Here is a 22,079-nt window from a genome sequence, read left to right as displayed (position 1 = left end):
TCTTTCAGAGGAAGACATAAGCTTTATTATATTGGGCCCTGAAGAAACTTGCCACTGCTCAGAGGGAGACACTATCTCTGTCTTGCAAGGCTGTTCATTATACAAACATCCTTAAAAAGGTAGTCAAATATAAGACAGTGCCTCTACTCAAAAGACAGACAGAAAAGTGAGACATCTGTGGAAAATTGTCTCCCAGTTCTCTTCTGGGTATTGCAGCAGCTTGACCACCTTGTTATGTAGAGAAGTCTAGTACCCTACAACTCGAAAAGAGCTAAAAGATTGCAGTAGAATAAATTTTATTTTTTAAGATAATAAATTTCTTTGCAACTAAACATACAGATTTAATTAATATTTTCATTTTGATGTTATGTTGGATCAAAACTATTCTTTGCTTTCTTTGTATCAAAATCCATATAGTTTAGGCACAGGTGAAATGGGTAAAGGCAGTAAACAGGTACAAATTTCCAGTTATAAAATAAATAAGTTCTGGGGATGTAATGCACAGCATGGTGACTATAGTTAATAATACTGTGTTGCATATTTGAAAGTGGCTGAAATTAGATTTTAAATGTTCTCATCACAAGAAAAATATTTTAACTATGTATGTTGATGGATGTTAACTAGACTTATTGTGCTGATCATCTTGCAATCTATACATATATTGAATCATGTTATGATTGAATATATGTATATATATTGGAAAGTAATATATATGTCAATTATATCTCAACTTAAAAAGCACTACTGATCTAGTATTTAGAAGTATCACACACCAAAACACTAAAGCTCCATATTGTTTTGGGGGCTAATTAGTTCCAAATATTATCCATTTCTGTCCTTTTACTACTGACCCCCACCCTTTAGTTGACTAATTCTTCACCTTGTATTTGTGACTTTGGCTTCTTGGGGAAGGGATTGCATCTTAATTTCCTTGGCTATTCCTTACCACCAAGCACAATATTTTATTTGCAAAAGAATTCAATAAATACTTGTTAATAGGAATACACAATGTAAAATAATATTTACCTAGCTTAGAACATATAAATAAAAGGAACTTCAGAACATCAATATGACCAAAATTTCCACAGGTAACAATTATGCTCTAACACAAAACAACTTTTAAGAGCAGAGTAAAATGGTAAATCTCAAATATAACAAAAATCTCATAATTTGTCTCAGAAAGGTAATGGGCAGAGTCATATATTGATTTAAAATGGATTCATTTAGGGCGTCATGTGAAATTATATATATTTTTTAAGATTTACTTATTAATTTTAGGGAGAGAGCATGAGGGGGAGGACCAGAGAGAGAGGGAGAGAGAATCTCAAGCAGACTCCTGCTGAGCGTGGAGTCCAGTGCAGGGCTCAATCTCATGACCCTGAGATCAAGACCTGAGCTAAAACCAAGATTCAGACACTTAAATGACTGTGCTACACAGGCACCCCTGAAATTATATTTTCTAATGAAATATCCAATGCAATGAAAATTTGCATGAAGTTAATAGTTTATTAACTTCTAAACCATACAATGGTGAGTATCCTTAACTCAGGACAAAGATGTATATTAATTTTCTAAATTCAGGTAGTTCTGTAGGCGAACCGGTATTAAAAGTGAAAATATTCCATTTGGGAGCATATTGTTGGTCAGTAGTTGAGCCCTGATGGTTATTCTGCAAAGATGTAATAGTTCACATGGATCTTTGTATCTTGTTGAAGGAATGTAGTCCAGCCAATTAGAAATAATTGGACGTCTTCCTAAACTTAGCTGCGTCTGAAGAAAGGGGAAATATTTTAATTTTGTAATACTAATCACTGGTTAGTCCAAATTATTAGCATTTTTATTTTGTATTTAAATTCAGAAAATAGATCTTAAATTTATATAACCCTTATAATATTTTTTTACAAAGCTTTTTAACGAGCCAAGTGTTTTTATTCCCCCTTTTATTCTCACAGTGATACATAAATTTTAAATATGTCTAAGGAAAAACATTATTTCTTACAACTACGAATCTGTATATGTTTTTCATTTTAGACAGATCACGCACTTATGTTTTATCAGCTTCTCCTTCCAGAGTAGTGTTGTCAACTTGGCTATACACCAGAATTATCCAGGGGACTTTAAAATATACAAATGCTGAGGTTTTACTCCAGAAATTTTGATTCGTCTGAGGTTGGGTACAACAACATAAATCTTAAAAGTCCTCCCAGGTGATTCCAAACATTGTAGAACAAAATTTCATACTGCTAAACTGTGAGAAGTCTTGATAGGAACCTATCTATATGAAAAGATAAATTTTCAAGTTTTAGTTATGATACCCTTTTAAAGACTTAATTCTAGAAGCTGAATGTTAATTAAATTGATTTAAGAATAAAGAATACAGACATTTCTATATTATAGAGATACTTCTCTTGTAGAACCTGTAATCTATAGACTATATGGTACTTTTGCTTAAATGATATATAAGTTTATTATTTATTTCATATTTAGCTATTCAAAGAATATCTGGTATTTGCCTTAGCACCTTAGCACCAAGCATTTAGCTCATTGCTAGGGTATAAGAAATAGTCTCTGCTCACAGAACTGAGGGATATATATATATATATATATTTTTTTTTTTTTAAGATTTCATTTATTTATTTGACAGAGAGAGACACAGCAAGAGAGGGAACACAAGCAGGGGGAGTGGGAAAGGCAGAAGCAGGCCTTCGCTGAGCAGAGAGCCCGATGCGCGGCTCGATTCCAGGACTCTGGGATCATGACCTAAGCCGAAGGCAGACACTTAACTGACTAAGCCACGCAGGTGCCCTGAGGGATAGATATTTTTTTTTTTAAAGATTTTTTTCTTTATCTATCTGACAGAGATCACAAGTAGGCAGAGAGGCAGGTAGAGAGAGAGGAGGAAGCAGGCTCCCTGCAGAGCAGAGAGCCCGATGTGGGGCTCGATCCCAGGACCCTGGGATCATGACCTGAGCCGAAGGCAGAGGCTTAACCCACTGAGCCACCCAGGTGCCCCAGGGATAGATATTTTTAATCACACAAATATTTTAAGCCCTTATATTTTTATTTCCTGGCATGTGATTATATTTGTGAGGAGAAATGTAACTCATTTTCAAATATTCTGTAAAGAATCCTGTTAAATTTTTAGTTTATGATGTTCTTAAGACATAGAAATCCTAATAAACACTATTGTGTAATTAGAATATAATAATGACATACATCTACTTAATTACTACTTAAAAAACTATAACTTTCTAAATATTTAGAAGACAAAGTCATAAAATAAAGGACTAATGTTCAACATAATTTAGATTTTACCTGTTTTAATTTGTAAGCCTACACTTGATTTTTAATTTTTCACTGGATATAATTCATAGATAAAAAACCAAATTTAATCTTGTTTCACAATTTTATCTTAAAATTATTGATCAATATTTGAGCCCAAACCCAAAGAACTATTTTGCTTACCTCTATTTCCCTGATTGAAATGGCAGCAAGCACTCTGGAACATAGCACTAAACATGTTTTGGCATCTTCCTGGATGTCTACCAATTCATGATCAACCATTATTCTCACTCTTGAAGGGTAGAGCAATATTGTTATCACAATGTTGATGGGGTTTTTTTCTCTTTCTAAGATTCCATATTGCAGGAGTATTTTCAAGATATTAGATTGTCTTGTCTGAGCTACATAGAGTAGAGGTGTGATGCCACTTAGTGGACTTGGACAATATACTGGTGTGAAAGTTCTGTAAATCAAACAAATGAAAGCTTCATTGAATACAGAATTAAGAATTGTGGTAAGCACTTTGTCTTAATAGTAATGGGGACATAATAGCATTATCTTAAATATTAAATGTTTTAAATGACTTTCAATGTAACTTTACCTTTATGTATATCTTAAAAAGATTTTTCTATTCTGTGAATCTAGACCAAACTGAAAGTTAAAAAACATAAGAAAATTCCTATTACACATTTAAACTTTGCACTTGTAAAAACAAACAAAGATTTAGATGTATGGAAAGTTTACTTTTACTTTTTTTCCAGAAATTTTTTGTCATGTTATGTTAGTCACCATACAGTACATCATTATTTTTTGATGTAGTGCTACACGATTCATTATTTGCGTACAACACCCAGTGCTCCATGCAATCCGTGCCCTCCTGAATACCCATCAGGCTCACTCATCCCCCTACCCCATCTCCCTTCTAAAACCCTTCGTTTGTTTCCCAGAGTCCATAGTCTCTCATGATTCGTCTTCCCCTCTGATTTCTCCCCGCTTCATTTATCCTTTCTCCTAATGTCCTCCATGCTATTCCTTTTGTTCCACAAATAAGTAAAACCATATTTCTCAATTTACTTTTACTAATAGCAAGTATGCTTCTCACTGGAGAAATCTTATTGTTATCAGAACCAGTATTATAAAACTGAGGTAGCTCTGGAAAATTTAAAACAGAAAAGGTAAAAAGGCTCTTTTAAATTTCACTTTATTAGTAGAATAGTTATGTGACCATTTTGATACCTTTTTATTTGTTTTCTTCTTGGTCAATCATGAATTGAGTTTGGAAATTAGATGAGAAAGGAATAAGTGCAACTAATGGAATTTTATTTTTTTCACTTAAATAAAGTTAGAATTGGTATTTTTAGGTTTAAGCAATGAAAATTTTATTTTTTTCTAATTTTATGTAGTCCTTTCAATTGAAATAGATATGTTTGCTAATGAATTGGTCTCTATATGTAGATAGGACATGGTATAACCAACCACAGGGGTTTTATATTATCAAGAAATCTCGATTTGGCCAAATAAAAATGTATTTCAGTACTAAAGAAAGGGAAGTTTTATTCATAATCCTTTGTTTCTGGAATTCTCTTGATTGGTCTAATAAAATACTAACATGTTTTGTAGAACATGATACAAACTATAAATACTGGTTTTGGACAACTAGGAGAGCAAGGAGAGCATTATTCAAAAAGAGGAATTTTAAGATTGCATATATTTAATTAATGAGGGAGGCAACACAGTATAATGCTACAAACAATGGAGACTTAGGGGTTCTAGATTCGAGGTTTGGTTTTTCCTAACTCGCTCTGTGATGTTGGGTTAGTCAGCCTCTTTTGAGTCTTAGTTTCTTTATGCATTTGTGTTTTCATTTGCTGATTAATTAATTAATTGAACACTTGCTTGCACAGAGTGTACTGAGTACTAGATACAGAGAGATGAAGGATACAGTCCTTTATATCAAGATGCTTTGCTGCTGCCCCTCGGAACAATTTGTTACTTAACCTGTAACCCCTGGAGGATTTTACTAGTTGCCAAGCACATTTAGGCCTTAAGAAATACATATACTGACAACAGGTGTTTGGGGAGAAGGACGATGTACGACCGTGAAGCTGGGCAGCTGGGGATGCCTGGCTCGCTCAGGGCGGAACGCTGCCCCTACACAGAAGCCGGGCAGCCGGGAATGCCCGGTCAGCTCAGGGTGGAACGAAAACCGCCTGCTTCCCTTTTTCGTTATCGCTCCTTTCTCTTCCCAGAAGTGCTCGTTGTTAGTTAGATGAGTCCTTTGAATGTGCTTGGTTAACTATAAACTTTATCCTCCTTCTTGCCTGTCTGCAAGACAGAATTAACGTTTGACCTTCATCGATCCTTCTGTTGGCTATTGTTTTCTATCCAATAAAAGTGAGACTGTGGAGTTGCTCATGGCAGCAGTCCTGTTCGACTGTTGTCCCCTGCTCCCAGTCTTTTGCGCCTGACTTGTTTGTGCCTAATTCTTCTCTCGTCGCCGACTCGTCGCCGACTGGAAGCGGCAATGCTTATTATAGTCTAGTAAATGTAATGGACAAATAATTCAATAATACAGTACAAAACTATAATTGCTATGATAGAAACATGCTTGGTGTACTGTAGAAGCACTAAAGAGAACACTTAACTCTACCTGGAATAACCATTGTTCAGAGGTTATCTTGGAGCTAAGATTTGAAGGGTTAGTAGGTTTTTATCAATAAAAAAAGTTAGAAGTAATGTCTCATTTACAAGCATATAGCAGCATTGGAGGATTGTTGAACTACCTATATAAAAAGAATGTTTTGTATTATATATGTTCTCTGTTGAAGTGTATTTAGAAGTCCTAAAAGCCTCCCCTGTAGTGTGATTCCCTTGTCAGAAGCTCCAAAGAGAACAGTTTGAAAATCCTTAGACCAACTAGTTTATCTCCAAAGCTTCATTGAGGGTTGAAATGCCAAGAGTTAGTGATTAAAAAAAAAAAAAAAAGTGTGGTGTAGTAAAGAGTAGCATCTTAGAAATTAAGAAGTTTAGTTTTTGTTGTAACTCTGCCGGCGTTACTATATATATCTTTCTAAATTCTGTGTATAAATATATACATTCTCTGTTGGAATAATCTCCAGATCAGTATTTCCCCAGACATCTCATCTTTTTCATACATACTTCCAATATATATCCCAAATTGAACTCCTAAACTACTTCTCCTTCTGCATTCCCTGTCCTGCTTATTGGTATTCACTTTCCCAAACCACATTGCTTCCAACTTTTTCACAGTTTTTGATTTGTATATGTCCTTTCCTTGTCTTTTCAGTTCTGGCAAGTCTTGCTTATCATATAAGACTTCAATAAAACACTGCTTTTGACCTGATCTTTCTTTTCTCATGATACTTTGTACAATGTTCTAGTAAGCCCATACCATTTTGGACAACTTAAAGTCTCTAATCTTTCATTTTCTTATCTTCAAAATAAATGGGTAAGCAATATGTGCAATTAAAATTAAAGCTCCAAACATGCTTTAAAAAAAAATTTAAGCTCCACAAGGACAACAATTTTCGTCTGTTTAATCTACTATTATATCCTTAAATGCCTGGAATAATGCTTAGCCCAGAGCAGACACTCAAGTATTTGTTGATTTTTTTACTATTTCCAGAAAAAAAAATATACATAATTAAATTTATTCTGTGGCTTTTGGACCTAACAAGACTGTTAGTGAAGTGCAATCATTTAAATTTTTCAAAGGCAATCTAATTTATTCATCTTGCTCATTCTTTTTTTAAAATCAGATATGTCTTTTATTGAAGTATAACTGATATAACATTATATTAGTTTCAGGTCTGCAACATAATGATTCAATATTTATATACATTGTGAAGTGATTAATGTAAGTCTCATTACCATCTGTACTCATAAAAAGTTAGGAAAAAAATTTTTCTTGTGTTGAGAACTTTCAAGATCTACTCTCAGCACCTTTCAAACATGCAATAAAATATTATTGACTATAGAAATCATGCTGTAATTACATTACTATGAGTTATTTGTTTTACAACTGGAAGTTGGTACTTCTTGACCCCTCTTATCCATTTGACTTAGCCTCAACCCACCTTCACTCTGGCAACCATCTTTTCTCTGTGTCTATGAGTTTTTTGCTTGTTTGTTTTGTTTTTTAGATTCCATATGTAAGTGAAACCATGTTATTTGTCCTTCTGTGACTTAGTCCACTTAGAATAATACTCTCAAGATCATTCCCTGTTGTCACAAATGGCAGAGCTTCATTCTTTTTTCATGTCTGAAATATGTATATACACTGTGTGTATGTGTATAAAATCACATCTTCTTTATCCATTCTTCCATTGCTGGACATTAGGTTGTTTCCATATGTTGACGATCATAGATAATGCTGTAGTGAACAGTAGGGTGCATGTATTTTTATATTAACATTATTTTTTTTTCAGATAAGTAATCAGAAGTAGAATTGCTGGATCATATGGCAGTTCTGTTTTTAATCTTTCAAAGAAATTCCGTATTGTTTTCCATCGTGGTTGCACCAATTTGCATTCTCACCAATATTGCATAAGGGGTTTCCTTTTCTTTATACCATTGACACAACTTGGTTTTTTTTTTTTTTTTGTCTTTTTTTTTTTAAGATTTTATTTATTTGACACAGAGAGAGAGAGAGATCACAAGTAGGCAGAGAGAGAGAGGGAGAAGCAGGCTCCCAGCTGAGCAGAGAGCCCGATGCAGGGCTCAATGCCAGGACCCTAAAATCACAACCTGAGCTGAAGGCAGAGGCTTAACCCACTGAGCCAGGCTGGCATCCCTATTTTTTTGTCTTTTTTATAACAGCCATCCTGACAGATGTGAAATGATATATTGTGGTTTTGATTTGCATTTCCTCGATTACTGACGTTTAGCATCTTTTCTTTTTTTTTTACCTTTTTAAATTTTGTTAATTTTTTTTTAGAGAGAGAGTATAGAGGGGGAAGGGGCAAAGGAAGAGGATGAGAGTATCTTAGCAGGCTCCATCTCACAACCCTGAGATCATGACCTGAACCAAATTCAAAAGTTGAATGCTTAACCAACAGAGCCACCTAAGTGTCCCCTTTTCTAAATTTTTAATTTTTAATTAATTTTTAAAGTAGGTTCCATGCTGGGCATGGATCCCAATGTGGGGCTTGAACTCACAAACAAGCCATCCAGGGCACCCTCAAAACATCTTTTACATGCCTGTTAGCCATCTAGAGATCTTTTGAAAAATATCCATTCAGATCCTCTGCCAATTTTTTAATAGGATGTTTTTATTGAGCTGATGAGTTCTTTATATGTATTTTGGGTATTAGCCCCTTATTAGATATATCATTTGCAAATATTTTTTTCCCATTCAGTACCTTGCCTTTTCATTCTGTTGATGGTTTCCTTTACTGTGCAGAAACTTTTTAGTTTATTTTTGCTTTTGTTGCCATTTCTTTGGAGTCAGATCCAAAAAATACTGCCAAGAACAATGTCAGGGAGCTTACTGCCTATGTTTTCTTCTAAGAGTTTCATGGTTTCTGTCTTGCATTCACGTCTTTAATCAATTTAGAGTTAATTTTGGTGTGTGGTACAAGATAGTGGTCTAGTTTCATTCTTTTGCATCTGACCAGTTTTCCCAACATCACTTACTAAAGAGACTATCCTTTCCCCATTGTATATTCTTGCCTTTTTTATTTTTTTAAAGATTTTTATTTATTTATTTGATAGAGAGAGATCACAAGTAGGCAGAGAGGCAGGCAGAGAGAGAGGGGGAAGCAGGATCTCCGCTGAGCAGAGAGCCCGATGTGGGGATTGATCCCAGGACCCTGAGATCATGACCTGAGCGGAACGCAGAGGCTTAAACCACTGAGCCACCCAGGTGCCCCTATTCTTCTCTTTTTAAAAAATAATACTAATTAACCATATATGCATGAGTTTATTTCTGGGCTCTCAATTTTGTTCCATTGATCTGTGTGTCTGTTTTTATGTCATACTGTTGTGATTACTATCTTTTTAATATAGTTTGAAATCTGGGAGCATGATGCCTCCAGCTTTGTTCTTCTTTGTCAAGACTGCTTTTGTTATTCAAGATCTTTTCTGTTTCAACACAAATTTTAGGATTGTTCTAATTCTGTGGAAAATGCCATTCAAATTTTGATAGAGATTGCATTGAGTCTGTAGATTGCTTGGGTGATATGGACATTTTAATAATGATTCTTTTATGCTGGCGAGGATGAGGAGAAAGGGGAACCCTCCTACACTTTTGGTGGGAATGCAAGCTGGTGCAACCTCTCTGGAAAACAGCATGGAGGTTCCTCAAAATGTTGAAAATAGAGCTACCTTATGACCCAGCAGTTGCACTACTGGGTATTTACCCTAAAGATACAAACGAAGTGATCTGAAGAGGCACGTGCACCTGAATGTTTATAGCAGCAATGTCCACAATAGCCAAACTATGGAAAGAACCTAAATGTCCATCAACAGATGAATGGATAAAGAAGAAGAGGTATATACATACAATGGAATACTATGCAGCCATCAAAAGAAATGAAATCTTGCCATTTGTGACAACGTGGATGGAACTAGAGGGTATTATGCTCAGTGAAATAAGTTAATCAGAGAAAGACAATTCTCATATGATCTCCCTGATATGAGGAAGTAGAGATGTAATGTGGGGGGTTTGGGGGGTAAGAAAAGAATAAATGAAACAAGATGGGATCAGGAGGGAGACAAACCATAAGAGACTCTTAATGTCACAAAACAAACTGAGGGTTACTGGGGGGAGGGGGGAAGGAGAGGGTGGTGGGGTTATGGACATTGGGGAGGGTATGTGCTATGGTGAGTGCTGTGAAGTATGTAAACCTGGTGATTCACAGACCTGTACCCCTGGGTCTAATAATACATTATATGTTTATTAACAAAATTAAAAAATTATTAAAAAATGATTCTTTTAATCCATGAGGACAAAATATCTTTCCATTTGTGTCTTCTTCAATTTCTTTCATCAGTGTCTTATAGTTTTCAGAGTACAGATCTATCACCCCCTTGGTTAAATTTATTTTAGGTATTTTATTCTTTTTGATGCAGTTATAAATGAGATTGTTTTCTTCATTTATTTTGCCAATATTTCATTGTTAATATATAAAAACACAACAGATTTTTGTATATTGATTTTTTTAGCCTGCAACTTTCCTGAATTTATTTAACTATTTTGATGGAGTCTTTAGAACTTTCTATATATAAAATAATGTCATCTGTATATAGTGACAGTTTTCCAATTTGGATGTATTTTATTTTATTTTTTAATTTATTTCAATTTATATTTTATTTGACTAATTGCTTTGTCTAAGACTTCTAATACTATGTTGAATAAAAGTGGTGAGAGTGGGCATCCTTGTGTTGTTCCTGATCTTAAAGTAGTGGTTATATTGTTAGTTGTGGGTTTGTCATATATAGTATTTTTGATGTGAGGTACCTTTCATCTATACCCTTCAATTGATGGTTTTTATCATAAATGGATGTTGAATTTTGTCAAATACATTATCTTCATCTATTAAAAAGATCATAATATTTTTATCCTTCATTTTTTAAATGTGGTATATTATGTTGATTGATTTGCAGGTATTAAGCTATCCTTACATCCCTGTAATAAATCCTATCATGGTGTATGATCCTTTTGATGTATTGCTGAATTTGGCTTCCTAATACTTTGTTGAGGATTTTTTCATACATGTTCACCTAGGATATTAGCCTGTAATTTTATTTTAGTTATTTTTTGCAGTGTCCACATCTGGATTTGCCATTAGGGTAATTATGGCCTTATAAAATGAGTTTGGAAGTGTTCCCTCCTTTTCAGTTTTTGGAAGGGTTTGATAAGGATGGGTATTAAGTCTTCTTGAATATTTGGTAAAACTCACAAGTGAAGCTGTCTGGGCCTGGACTTTTGTTTGTTGGAGAGTTTTTGATTATTACTGATTCAATCTCTTTACAAGTAATTGGTTTATTCAGACTTTGTATTTCTTCACAGATCAGTCTTGGAGGATTGTATGTTTCTGGGAACTTATTTCTTTTAGGTTGTTGAATTTTTGGTGTATAATTGTTTATAATTGTCTCTAATGATCCTTTTGTATTTTTTTGGTATCAGTTGTAATTTTTCTTTCATTTCTGATTTTATTTGGACTCTTTCTTGATGACTCTGGTTAAAGGCTTGTTAGTTTTATCTTTTCAGAGAATCAGTTCTTAATCTCATTGATCTATTCTATTTGATCTTTTGTTTGTATTTCATTTATTTCTGCTCTGATCTTATTTCATTCTTTCTACTAACTGAGCTTCATTTGTTTTTCTAGCTCCTTTCAGTGTAGTTTCTTTTGTTTGTTTGTTTTAAAGATTTTATTTATTTATTTATTTATTTAATTGAGAGGAAGAGGGAGCACAAGCAGGGGGAAGGGTGGAAGGAGAAGCAGACTCCTGGCTGAGCAGGGGGCCAGATGGGAGGCTCTATCCCAGACCCCCCGGGATCATGACCTGAGCCAAAGGCGGACACTTAACCAACTGAGACAGGCAGGCATTTGTAATTTTCCAGTATTATTCTTATTCATTTCTAGTGTCATACTATTGTGTTTGGAAAAGATAGTTGATATGATTTCAGTCTTGGATTTATTGTGAGTTGTTTTGTGGTCTAACATATAATCTGTCCTGGAGAATATTCAGTGTGCACTTGAGAAGAATGTATACTTTGCTGTTGTTATATGTAGTGTTCCACATATTATATATAATAAGTCCATCTGGTCTAATGTATCCACTAGGGTTAATATTTTCTTACTGATTTTCTGCCTGAAGTATTAATCCATTGATGTAAGTAACATATTAAAGCCCCTTTCTATTGTTTTATTGTTGTCAATTTCTCCCTTTAAGTCTGTTAATACTTGCTTTATATATTTAGATGGTTCTATGTTGGGTGCATAAGTATTTACAAGTGTTATATCTTATTATTTTATTGACTTTTATTTTTATATAATACCCATTTTTTGTCTTTTATTACAGTCTATTTTTTTAAAGATTTTATTTATTTATTTGACAGAGAGATAGAGATTACAAGTAAGCATAGAGGCAGACAGAGGGAGAGGGAGGGAGAGAGAGAAGCAGGCTTTCTGCTGAGCAAGGAGCCCAATGTGGGGCTCGATCCCAGGATCTGAGGCCATGACCTGAGCCGAAGACATAAATCCACTGAGCCACCCAGGTACCCCACAGTCTTTATTTTAAAGTCTGTTTTATCTGGTGTAAGTGTAACTACTGTAGCTTTTCAGGGTAGGAGGTTCCCATTTGCATGAAGCATCTTCTTCTATCACTTTACTTTCAGTCTGTGTGTGTCCTTACATATGAAGTAAGTTTCTTGTAGGCATTGGAGGGGTAGTGCAAAAATGGTACGTATCATGCCAGCACTAGCAAAGTAGAGGGAGAATGCTGAAAAGATGTCCACTGGTGCCTTGTTACTGGAAAGTCTCAAAAGGATCTGTCCCTCCAGCAGATACCTCAAGGTTAGCAATGATTCTCTTTCACATATGGTCTAAACACTTTTCAATCTGCTGCTTTTGTACTTGGTCCCAAAGTGAATGTGTTTTCTTGCAAATCCTCTAAGAGTGGGGTCTCCATTTCCTATAGCACTATTTTTTCTGAATGTAAGTCCTGTTGGTTTTAAAGCCAGGTGTTTTGGGGGTTTATCTCTCCAGTGCAGGTCCCAAGGGTTGGAGTGGCTGATGTGGGGTACAAAACCCTTGCTTCTCAGCAAGAAGCTCTGTATTTGTGAGATCACTCTCAGCTCCTTCTGTTTGTGGGCTGGCATGCCAGGGGTGTGGTTTTTGGCAAGACCACATCTTTGCTTCCCCTACCCATTTAATATGGTTTGTTAATTTTTTTTTAATTTGATTTTTTGAGTGAGGCTGGAGAGGGGCAGAGGATGAGGGAGGGAGAGAATCATAAGCAGGATCCAGGCCTAGCATGGAGCCCAATGCAGGGCTCTGATCTCACAGCTTGGAGATCATAACCTGAACCAAAATCAAGAGATGGGTGCTTAACCAACTGAACCACCCAGGGACACCAGTCTTTCAATATTTTGCTCTGGATGATCTGTTCAGCTAATTTTTGGAGGGTTTTATACAAATTTGCTGTATGCATTGGAGGAGGTGAGTTCAGGATTCTTCTATACTACTGTCTTGAACCACCTCTGATCTTGTTCACTCTTAAGATATTTGACTAAGAATATTGTTAAGTATAGGCATTCAGGAGACTTGGGGGATAAAGATACCACAAATGGTCCTTCGTAAGATTTGGGGGTATTAGTTGATTTTAAAATATTAAGATTGATACTACCTTTAGAAGTAATTTTGGACCAAAAATGTTGAAAAACATAACTAAAAGTCAAATAGGCTTAAAATGAGATTTAAAAGTCTAATCTGTACCCAAATGACATGATTAATCCTCATGTTTAAAGAGCATGTTACTGTAAACCAAAATTTGCTTAATCTGTACTGACAGTTAATTATAATGGTACTTATATGGATGGAGTAAGGCAAGCACAGCAAGAATTAGTTTTTAAATGTGAAGTTAATGAACTGAACCCTCTGTATCTGAAAACCTGTCATATATGCTTATGAATTGGGGCATAATATTTCCATATAGACATGCAGAGAATGATTCAGTTTTATAGCTGTACTAATTATTTCTATTTTTTTCTACTCCCCTTTTAATTTTTAGCCACCAAATTTAAGGGATGCTTCTCTATAATTTTATTTCTGATATTTAAGACAGTTGACTTTCTTGGAACCATGTTTTATGCTAACTTAGTAAGGCTATTTTCTCTGTTATCCACCTACCTCTTTGGCTGTTCCTTTTCAACCATCTTTTACTGGTTTCTCTTTCTCTGCCCTTAACATCTAAGTAGAGAAGATTTGGCCTTTTGACTAATTTTCTTTTGACTTACTGTTCTCAGGCAATTTCATCCATGACCATAACTTCCATTACTGTCTATTAATTTATTCAACAAATATTTATTGAATGCATACTGTATACCAGGCTCTGTTTTAAGGTACTTGGGATATGTGAATGAACATAACAAAGATGGCTGTTCAAATTTTAGCAAGGGAAAACAGCACAGAATGAAAATAGGGGAAAAAAAGCAAATTTTATAATATGTTAGAAGATTTGCTAAAAAAAAAAAAAGAAAAAGTAGAGCAGTATAAGAAGTATGGAAATGCTAGGGGTGTATATGAGGGCATTTTCCAATTTTAAATAGGATTATAAGAGAGGACATTACTGAAATAAATAAAATCTTTTAAAAAAAAAGTCCCTAACCTTTAATGCCTGGTCTTTAGCTCTGGGGAAGTGTGAATCAGACTACAGCTTATTCCTTGCTTATTCTTCTGGCAAGTGCTTGTTGGGGAGGGGGTCTGGGGCAGAGACTCAGATACTATCCATGGCCCCCCTGGGAACTCAAGATGGCAAAGTCATAAGGGTGAGAATAACTCTGAAACATCAAGTGTGAAAGGGCCAGAGAAGGCACCAAAATGTTACATAGTGAGTAAGGAAAGATTTGGCACAGCTGGTGGACTGGGCGGGCTTCCTGGAGGAAGGGGCATTTGACGGAGACTTGAAAGAATGGCTTTTTTAAAATCTTGAGTTTTGGAAGGGGAGCGAGGCCAGGGGAAGCCCCTGACAACACAGGAGAGGCGAAGCGGGAGGAGGCAGGGACTGCGTCAAGAAGGACTAAGTAAAGAAGAAGGAGATGAAGAAGTTAGCTATTTAGATATTTAAGGATCCTAAGGCAGGAGTGTTCCTGGAGTGGTGAAAGAGAAGAGTGAGGGAGCCATTGTGGCTGAAAGAGTGAAAAGGGTGAGGAGCAGCAAGAAACAAGGACAAAGATAATGGGATGCCACATCATGTAGATCCTTGTAGATCACTGAAAAGACTTCCATCTTTTACTCTAAATGGAATGGAGAAGCTATTGGAGATTTTGAATAGAAAAGCAGTGTGATCTTACCTCTGCTGAGAATTTGTTATGGGATAGGAGGAAGAAAATTACTTAGTACAAGGCAATAACAGTAGAGATGGTTGGATTCTGTATATTGTTTGAAGGTAGAAACAACAGATATCCTGACAGATAAGATGGGAATGTAAGAGAAAGACACATCAAGGATGATGGTATCTAGGTATCTACTGTACATGGCTATCCCTTAGGCAGTGTAAACTCTTATGTCCCAAACTGAATTTTTAGGTCCTTCGTAACAATCTTGATAGATTTGTGGCATGACCATTGTGGTAGGCTGGATAATGGCCTCTCAAATTGGCAAAAGGGATTTTGCATATGTAATTAATAAAGGTAATGATGTTGAAATGGGAGATTATGCAGGTGGACCCAGTATAATCACAAGGACCCTTATATGATGTGTCAGAGAAAAATAGAATTAGGGTCAGTGAAGGAGCTATGACTCTACAATGCTGGCTTTGAAGATGAGGAAGAGGTCATGAAACAAGGAATGCAGGAAGCTTCCAGAAGCTGGTAAGGAAACCCATTCTCCCATACAGGCTCTAGAAAGAACCAGGCCTGCTGACCTCTTGATTTTAGCCCAGTAGCTTCATTTTGGACTTCTGACTTCCAGAACTAAAAAATAATACATCTCTATCATTTCAAGCCACTAAGTTTGTGGCAATTTGTTACAACAAGAGGAAACTAATATAACTACCAATCAGTCTTAAATTTAGAAATTCGAAATTAACTTTCTCTTATGCTCTGCTTCTAATCACTCACTGTTTTGTTATTCTATTTAATAATATCTCTTCCTTCTCCTATTGTTATTTAGTTTTTTAAAAAAGATTTTTATTTATTTATTTGACAGACAGAGATCACAAGTAGGCAGAGACAGGCAAAGAGAGAAGAGGAAGCAGGCTCCCTGCTGAGCAGAGAGCCCAATGCGGGGCTCAATCCCAGGACCCTGAGACCATGACCTGAGCTGAAGGCAGACGTTTAACCCACTGAGCCACCCAGGCGCCCTGCTATTCAGTTTAAGTTCTCATTATGTCTTACCTGAACAGTAGTGCTATCAAAGAATAGTCAGAAGTAGGAGAAGATAGTGGCATAGAAGAATTAGTTCTTTCTCTTAAAACTATTATAGATATACATGGAAGCTAAGTTAGCAAGGAGTGCCTACTATGCAAATTCAATTTCAAGCAACTTCTCCAGTCACCTACCTCTTTTCTTTTTTTTTTTTTTTAAGATTTTATTTATTTATTCAACAGAGAGAGATCACAAGTAGGCAGAGAGGCAGGCAGAGAGAGAGAGAGGAGGAAGCAGGCTCCCTGCTGAGCACAGAGCCCGATGCAGGACTTGATCCCAGGACCTTGAGATCATGACCTGAGCCGAAGGCAGCGGCTTAACCCACTGAGCCACCCAGGCGCCCCACACCTACCTCTTTTCAATAAAAAATTTTCCATAACCCTTTTTCTGTGGAAGTTCTGGACTTGCTAATGTACCTGGAGTGTTTGAGCTGTCTACTGACTGGTCTCCTTGCTTCTAGTCCCAGCCTCCCTTTCCGGTGTAATCTTCAAATGGGAGCTGATGAATCTTTTCATACTACAAATCTGACTTTCACTGGTTAGGCATCACTTATGGTGTAAATTTTAAATTGCTTAGCATGGCCTACTAAGTATTTCAAGATTTCACTTCTAGGCTTCATCTTTAACTACTACCCAATTTCCTATCTTACTTTTTAGCAATTGCAGAATTATCTAGACAATTATTATTATAGACAATTCTGGTAATCACTGGATGCAACATGTTGTTTCTATCTCCTTTGGTTTTAGTCATCTGCCTCTGCCTAGATTACTTCAGGAGCTAAAGGGAGAGAAAATTTCATTTCATCTTTTAAAAATCAATTTAAGACATCTTCTGTTCTGAGAGCTTTCTTAGGTGTCTGCTCCTTTCCAATAGTGTTAACTTCTTTCTCTGTTCTACGTGCACCTGCTTCTAATTTTGCATTTATATAATATAAATAATTTTTATGGTTCACTTACTAGTCTGTGAACTTTCCAAAATCAGGAAATATGGCTATTTGGCTATTTGGCTTTGTATTCCCCCAAAACAACACAATGTTTGGCACTTAAGAAAATGCTTAGTAAATGATTATTGTTATTTTAGCTGAATGGTATCATCTCTCTTTAACAACTTATGGTCTGTCATACAGTGGCATTTAGATTATTATTGCAGTTTTGTCGTAAAAATGAACAAACTTAAGTTCCTTTCCCTCATTAGTTCTATCTCCTCTCCTCCAGGGATCTATTTACACATTTCATTATTATAATGGCTAAATCATCATGTTGGAGTGTATCCCGAAGATGGTGACCAAAAGATGCTGCTGCTGTAAGAATAAAGAACAGCAGATAATAGGAAACTTAAGGTATTCATTATGGGGACATAATAGCTGTGTTCAAATATTTGAAAGGTTTTCATGTAGGAGAGAAAATAGACTTTGTTCTCCATAGCTCTGGGGGCAGAATTGGAGAAATGGAGACAGATTTCTGTGCATGATGAGTAAGAAGAATCTAATAAAGCTACATAAAAATCCACTTTCTATTTCAACAAAATCTTGATTGAACTCTTGCAATGGATCTATATAGTTCTAGACACTGAGGATCCAATGTTGAGGAAGTAATCAGGGTTTTTCCCTTCATGGACCTTACTTTTAATGACAATGGATAGTGAGCAAACCAATGGGAAAAAAAAAAAAACCAGCAGCAAATGAACATATAGTGATCGATGCTGTGCAGAGAATTAAAATAGTGTTGTGATAATGAATGAGTGGCTTCTTTAGATGAGACCAGAGAAGGCCTCTTTGAAAAGATGACATTTATACTGTATTCCACCTGATTAAAAGGAACTAGTTACAGGAAGATCTGAGTGAAGAGATTTCTAGGTAGAGAGACCAGTTATTATTATGTTATTATTTCTTAATTTTAATTTAAAAAATTTGAGTATAGTTGGCACACAATATTTCATTAGTTTCAGGTGTACCACCCAATGACTTGACAAGTTTATACACTATGCTGTGCTAACAAGTATAGCTACCATCTGTCACCATACAATGCCGTTACAGTATCATTAACTATATTCCCTATCCTGTGCCTTTTATTCGTGTGCTTATTCATTCCATAACTGGAGGCTTCTATCTCCCATTACCCTTCACTCATTTTACCCATCCCCTTAACCCCCTTCCCTCTGCATCCATCAGTTTTTTCTCTGTATTTATGGGTCTGTTTCTGCTTTTTCTCTATTTATTCGTTTATTTTGCTCTTGAGATTCCACATGTGAATGAAATCATATGTTATTTATCTTTCTCAGTCTGACTTATTTTGCTTGTAGGTAATTGTCATTACAGGACCTTCAGGCAGGAATAAAATTGAAAATATTCGAGAAACAGAAAGGTCTGGGTGGCTGGAATATAGTGTTCAAGGGGAAGAAAGACAAGAGATTGGATTTGGTTGATATAGTGAGAGAGCAGATTATGTAGGACTTTTAAAAAAACGGGTGTTGAGTTTTATTTCACTTATAGTGGGAAAGATTTGGAGGATTTTAAGCCTGGGTGATATAATGTATTTCACATTTTTATAAGGCTTTTTAGGCTTCTGAGTCAAGAATAGATTATAGGGGCTGAGAGTGAAGAGTGGAAGATGAAAGACTCTTATAGTCTATAGCAGTTGTGCAGGTAAGAGATGAATGTAGCTTCATCTAGGTTAAGAATGGAGGAAAGAAAAGTGTAACTGGGGTGTGTTTTAGAGACAAAGTCAAAAGGACTTGCTAATATGTTGATGAAAGAAAGAGAAGAATCAAGAATTAATCCTGGATTTCTGTCTTGAGCGAAGGATAGAAAAAAGGGACTATTAGGTAGGGAATCCAGGAGAAGGAGCAGTTTGACAGGGAGAGAGTGAGTTAGATTAATATTCTGTTTTATTTCTGTTAAATTTGAGATGCTTTGGGGAGATGTTGAGTAGACAACTTTATATAGAAGGAATCTGGGGCTCAGAGGAAAGGTCAGGGCTGGAGAGAGAGACTGGGGAGTCATTGGCATACACATACTATTTAAAGTCACGGGACTGGGTAAAATCTTTGAAGGAAATGGAACAGGCATAGCTGGGAAACAGAAGGATCCCTGGGCAAAGGAATGGTTTACCTCACAAAATAGGTAATTAACCGCTAGAATTATTCAAGTAGAGACCATATTAGCATCAGACAGAGATGTTCAACATAGAGATGCTGCCCGGGGTGGAAGTTTGCTAATGAATTCATAGATCCCATTTGAATCTAAGTAAGATTCTATGATTCTGAAAGATTCAGATGCTGTTGTCGTCCATAGAACTGGATAGTAATGTATTTTACTGTGTGGATGTATCTAAGTCAAGATTTCTTGATTTTTAAAAAACTGTCACTGAAGACAGTTGTTAATGGCACTGTATCATATCCCTCTGTGTGTTTCTCTTCATTTTGTTTTCCTTCCACTCCTTTCAGTTTTCCCCTTTTGCTTCCCATTTAAAAGTTATAAAAATGTATCTTCTCTTCCTCTGTTTTACCCCATTTTTCTTTTCCTTGGGCCTGCCAGAGACACACGTAGGCATTACTTAGTCCAGCTAGTGACACTAGAACCTGCTGCTCTTTGCAAAAGTTACAGATATAATGGTCCTTAAAACAACCACAAGGTGCTATTTGGGGGTTTTATTTACTGATATTCCAGACTGCAGCTATTAGTTCGTGTACTTGGGTGATCATTAAGCAAAGCAATCTAGTGGTTCTCCAATATCACAGTGGTGCACAAGAGAACAGCTACTTCAGGCAGAATCTAAATTGGTTTAGACTTTAGCTGATCTTATCTGTCTTGTTTTTTAGCATTCTTGCTCCTGTCATTGTGCTTAGCTAGTATAGTACCTTATACATAGTAAGGTGGTATATAAATAATTTGTTGAATGAGTGAACAAATGCACATTGGTTCTAATCAAACTATTATCCAATACCATAGAGTTAGAGATACTGTAAACTAAGTAACTTTAGAATCTATATTATGGACTTTCCAAAGAGTACATTGAATATTTAATCCAAAAGATCCTCAGTAGTATTCATTAGCTAGCTTGACATTTCAGAGTACGTGAAAATTTTGTTCTAGAACAGACTTAATCAGATATTTGACTTCATTGTGCTCACTCTTGAAGAATTTGGAGTTAAATTTATCAATGTTTAACATACAAAAAGGGAATTATTATGTTTAATAACTATTTCTAAGTGAATATATGTGTATATTCTGAATTATACTTTGAAAGTCATTTTATACACACACACACACACACACACACACACACACACACGTTATTGGTATGCTCAAGAAGAAGAGATCGCAGTATTACCCAAAATATTGTCTGTCTAATTAGAGAAATCTAAGTTGTTGAACATGCCATTACCTTGAGTACTAACGTGTAAACTTTATATAGCACAGAACCTCTAGAAATTTATTGGTACATAATAATGTGTGTAGAGGGGGAATTATTGAATCAATAATGAAGGAATGAAGGAGTAAACACATGAATGGACAATCAAGTCAGGATTCCTTATCCATATATAGCCACTATGCATATTCATTTTAGAAAAAAAGAAGTAAAATAATCTCCTAAAGAGAAAATTTCTCCTTTTATGGTGAAAACATGAGATTATTACCTCCATATCAGTGCCAGGTTACAACTTCTGTCTTGAACATAGTCCTTTGTCTTCTTGAGAAGCAGTTCCACAAAGTCAGGGTTACCTTTTCTGGCAAAAACCCAGTACAGAATTGTATTCACACATATTTCAGTAAATTCAAGATTAAAATTTAGTTCAAAACGGTATCCTGATTTTTCCACAAATGCAATATAATCTGAGAGTAGTATGTCAAACCCATCCAAGTCGACATACCTCAGAATTTTTGCCAGGGTTCTGTAAATCCTAGGTTCATAACAGTGATAACCCCACTGACCCAAAAACTGCAAGGATGGTCGTTTAACAATTTTGTCAATGAGATTGCAGAATATATTGCTTCTTAGACAAGAAGTCTTACGGCATAATTTAGAAGATTTACTCATTGCTATTTACGGCAACAATATAGAAATAAAATCACAGGCAGTCATACTGTAATCCTTCAGTTACATAATTTGATAATGTGATAGGCTTTACTCCATAGACAGGAAGTGCCCTTTAAACTGTAGTCAGAAAAAATATCATAAGAAATATTACCATAAAGTACTGGGTGACATCACAATAGATGGTGATCTGTCATCAGCATAGGTCAGAAATTTGGGATCTTGTATATCACTGGTGACATTTGAGAGAGACATATTGAACATAAATGGCATGTGTGATAGCTAAGAGCTAATATTTTTAAATCTAAAGCTTCAGCTCAAGCCAGAATGTATTTTTGTGAAGTACTGAAAGCATGGTCTATACATTGGATAAAATAATATTAATAAACAGGTTAATTATTCCTTTTAGGCTGTCATGTTCAGCATGAGTACTGCATGTTCTCACTTAAACCTCATAGGATATTTTCTCTACTTTATCGCTGAGGAGATAGAGACATAGAAAGTTTATGACATCTGCCAAAAGGCACTATATTTCTTCTCAGAAAAGCTGCCATTCAATATTAAATAACATTTGGAAACTTTGCTTTAGAATTTAGAAATTTATAGAACTTATTCCTTTAAAAATTAGGCAGAACATACACAGCTTG

At 35.6% G+C, this 22,079-nt stretch overlaps 1 protein-coding gene across 2 annotated transcripts; it reads right to left on the bottom strand.

Annotated features, from left to right (window-relative positions):
• Positions 1–1,504: 1,504 nt before the first annotated feature.
• On the bottom strand, positions 1,505–21,563 carry ASB17 (ankyrin repeat and SOCS box containing 17). Of its 2 annotated transcripts, XM_032302855.1 has the most exons (4): positions 21,269–21,563; positions 21,035–21,124; positions 3,466–3,745; positions 1,505–1,770 (listed from the first exon to the last, which is right to left on the bottom strand). In XM_032302855.1, exons 1-4 carry the CDS (start codon positions 21,433–21,435, stop codon positions 1,564–1,566), a joined length of 744 nt encoding a protein of 247 aa, XP_032158746.1. In that variant the 5' UTR covers positions 21,436–21,563; the 3' UTR covers positions 1,505–1,563. The 2 variants fall into 2 exon arrangements, with proteins under 2 accessions (XP_032158746.1, XP_032158745.1); XM_032302854.1 differs by having other exon boundaries at positions 21,035–21,563.
• Positions 21,564–22,079: the final 516 nt, after the last annotated feature.

The sequence above is a fragment of the Mustela erminea genome, chromosome 10 (genome assembly GCF_009829155.1).
Source record: "Mustela erminea isolate mMusErm1 chromosome 10, mMusErm1.Pri, whole genome shotgun sequence".
NCBI classification, from domain to species: Eukaryota; Metazoa; Chordata; class Mammalia; order Carnivora; family Mustelidae; genus Mustela; species Mustela erminea.
The sequence above is the reverse complement of the archived record's forward strand: the minus strand, read 5'-3'. Positions and strand labels throughout refer to the sequence as shown.

What these genes read in the sequence shown, in the direction of transcription:
- ASB17 (XM_032302854.1), bottom strand. Translation starts at nt 21,435, where the DNA reads ATGAGTAAATCTTCTAAATTATGCCGTAAGACTTCTTGTCTAAGAAGC. An exon ending in AACCTGGCACTGATATGGAG is followed by an intron (nt 3,746 to 21,034) that starts GTAATAATCTCA and finishes TTTGATTTACAG; the next exon opens with AACTTTCACACCAGTATATT. An exon ending in TTTCAATCAGGGAAATAGAG is followed by an intron (nt 1,771 to 3,465) that starts GTAAGCAAAATA and finishes CCCTTTCTTCAG; the next exon opens with ACGCAGCTAAGTTTAGGAAG.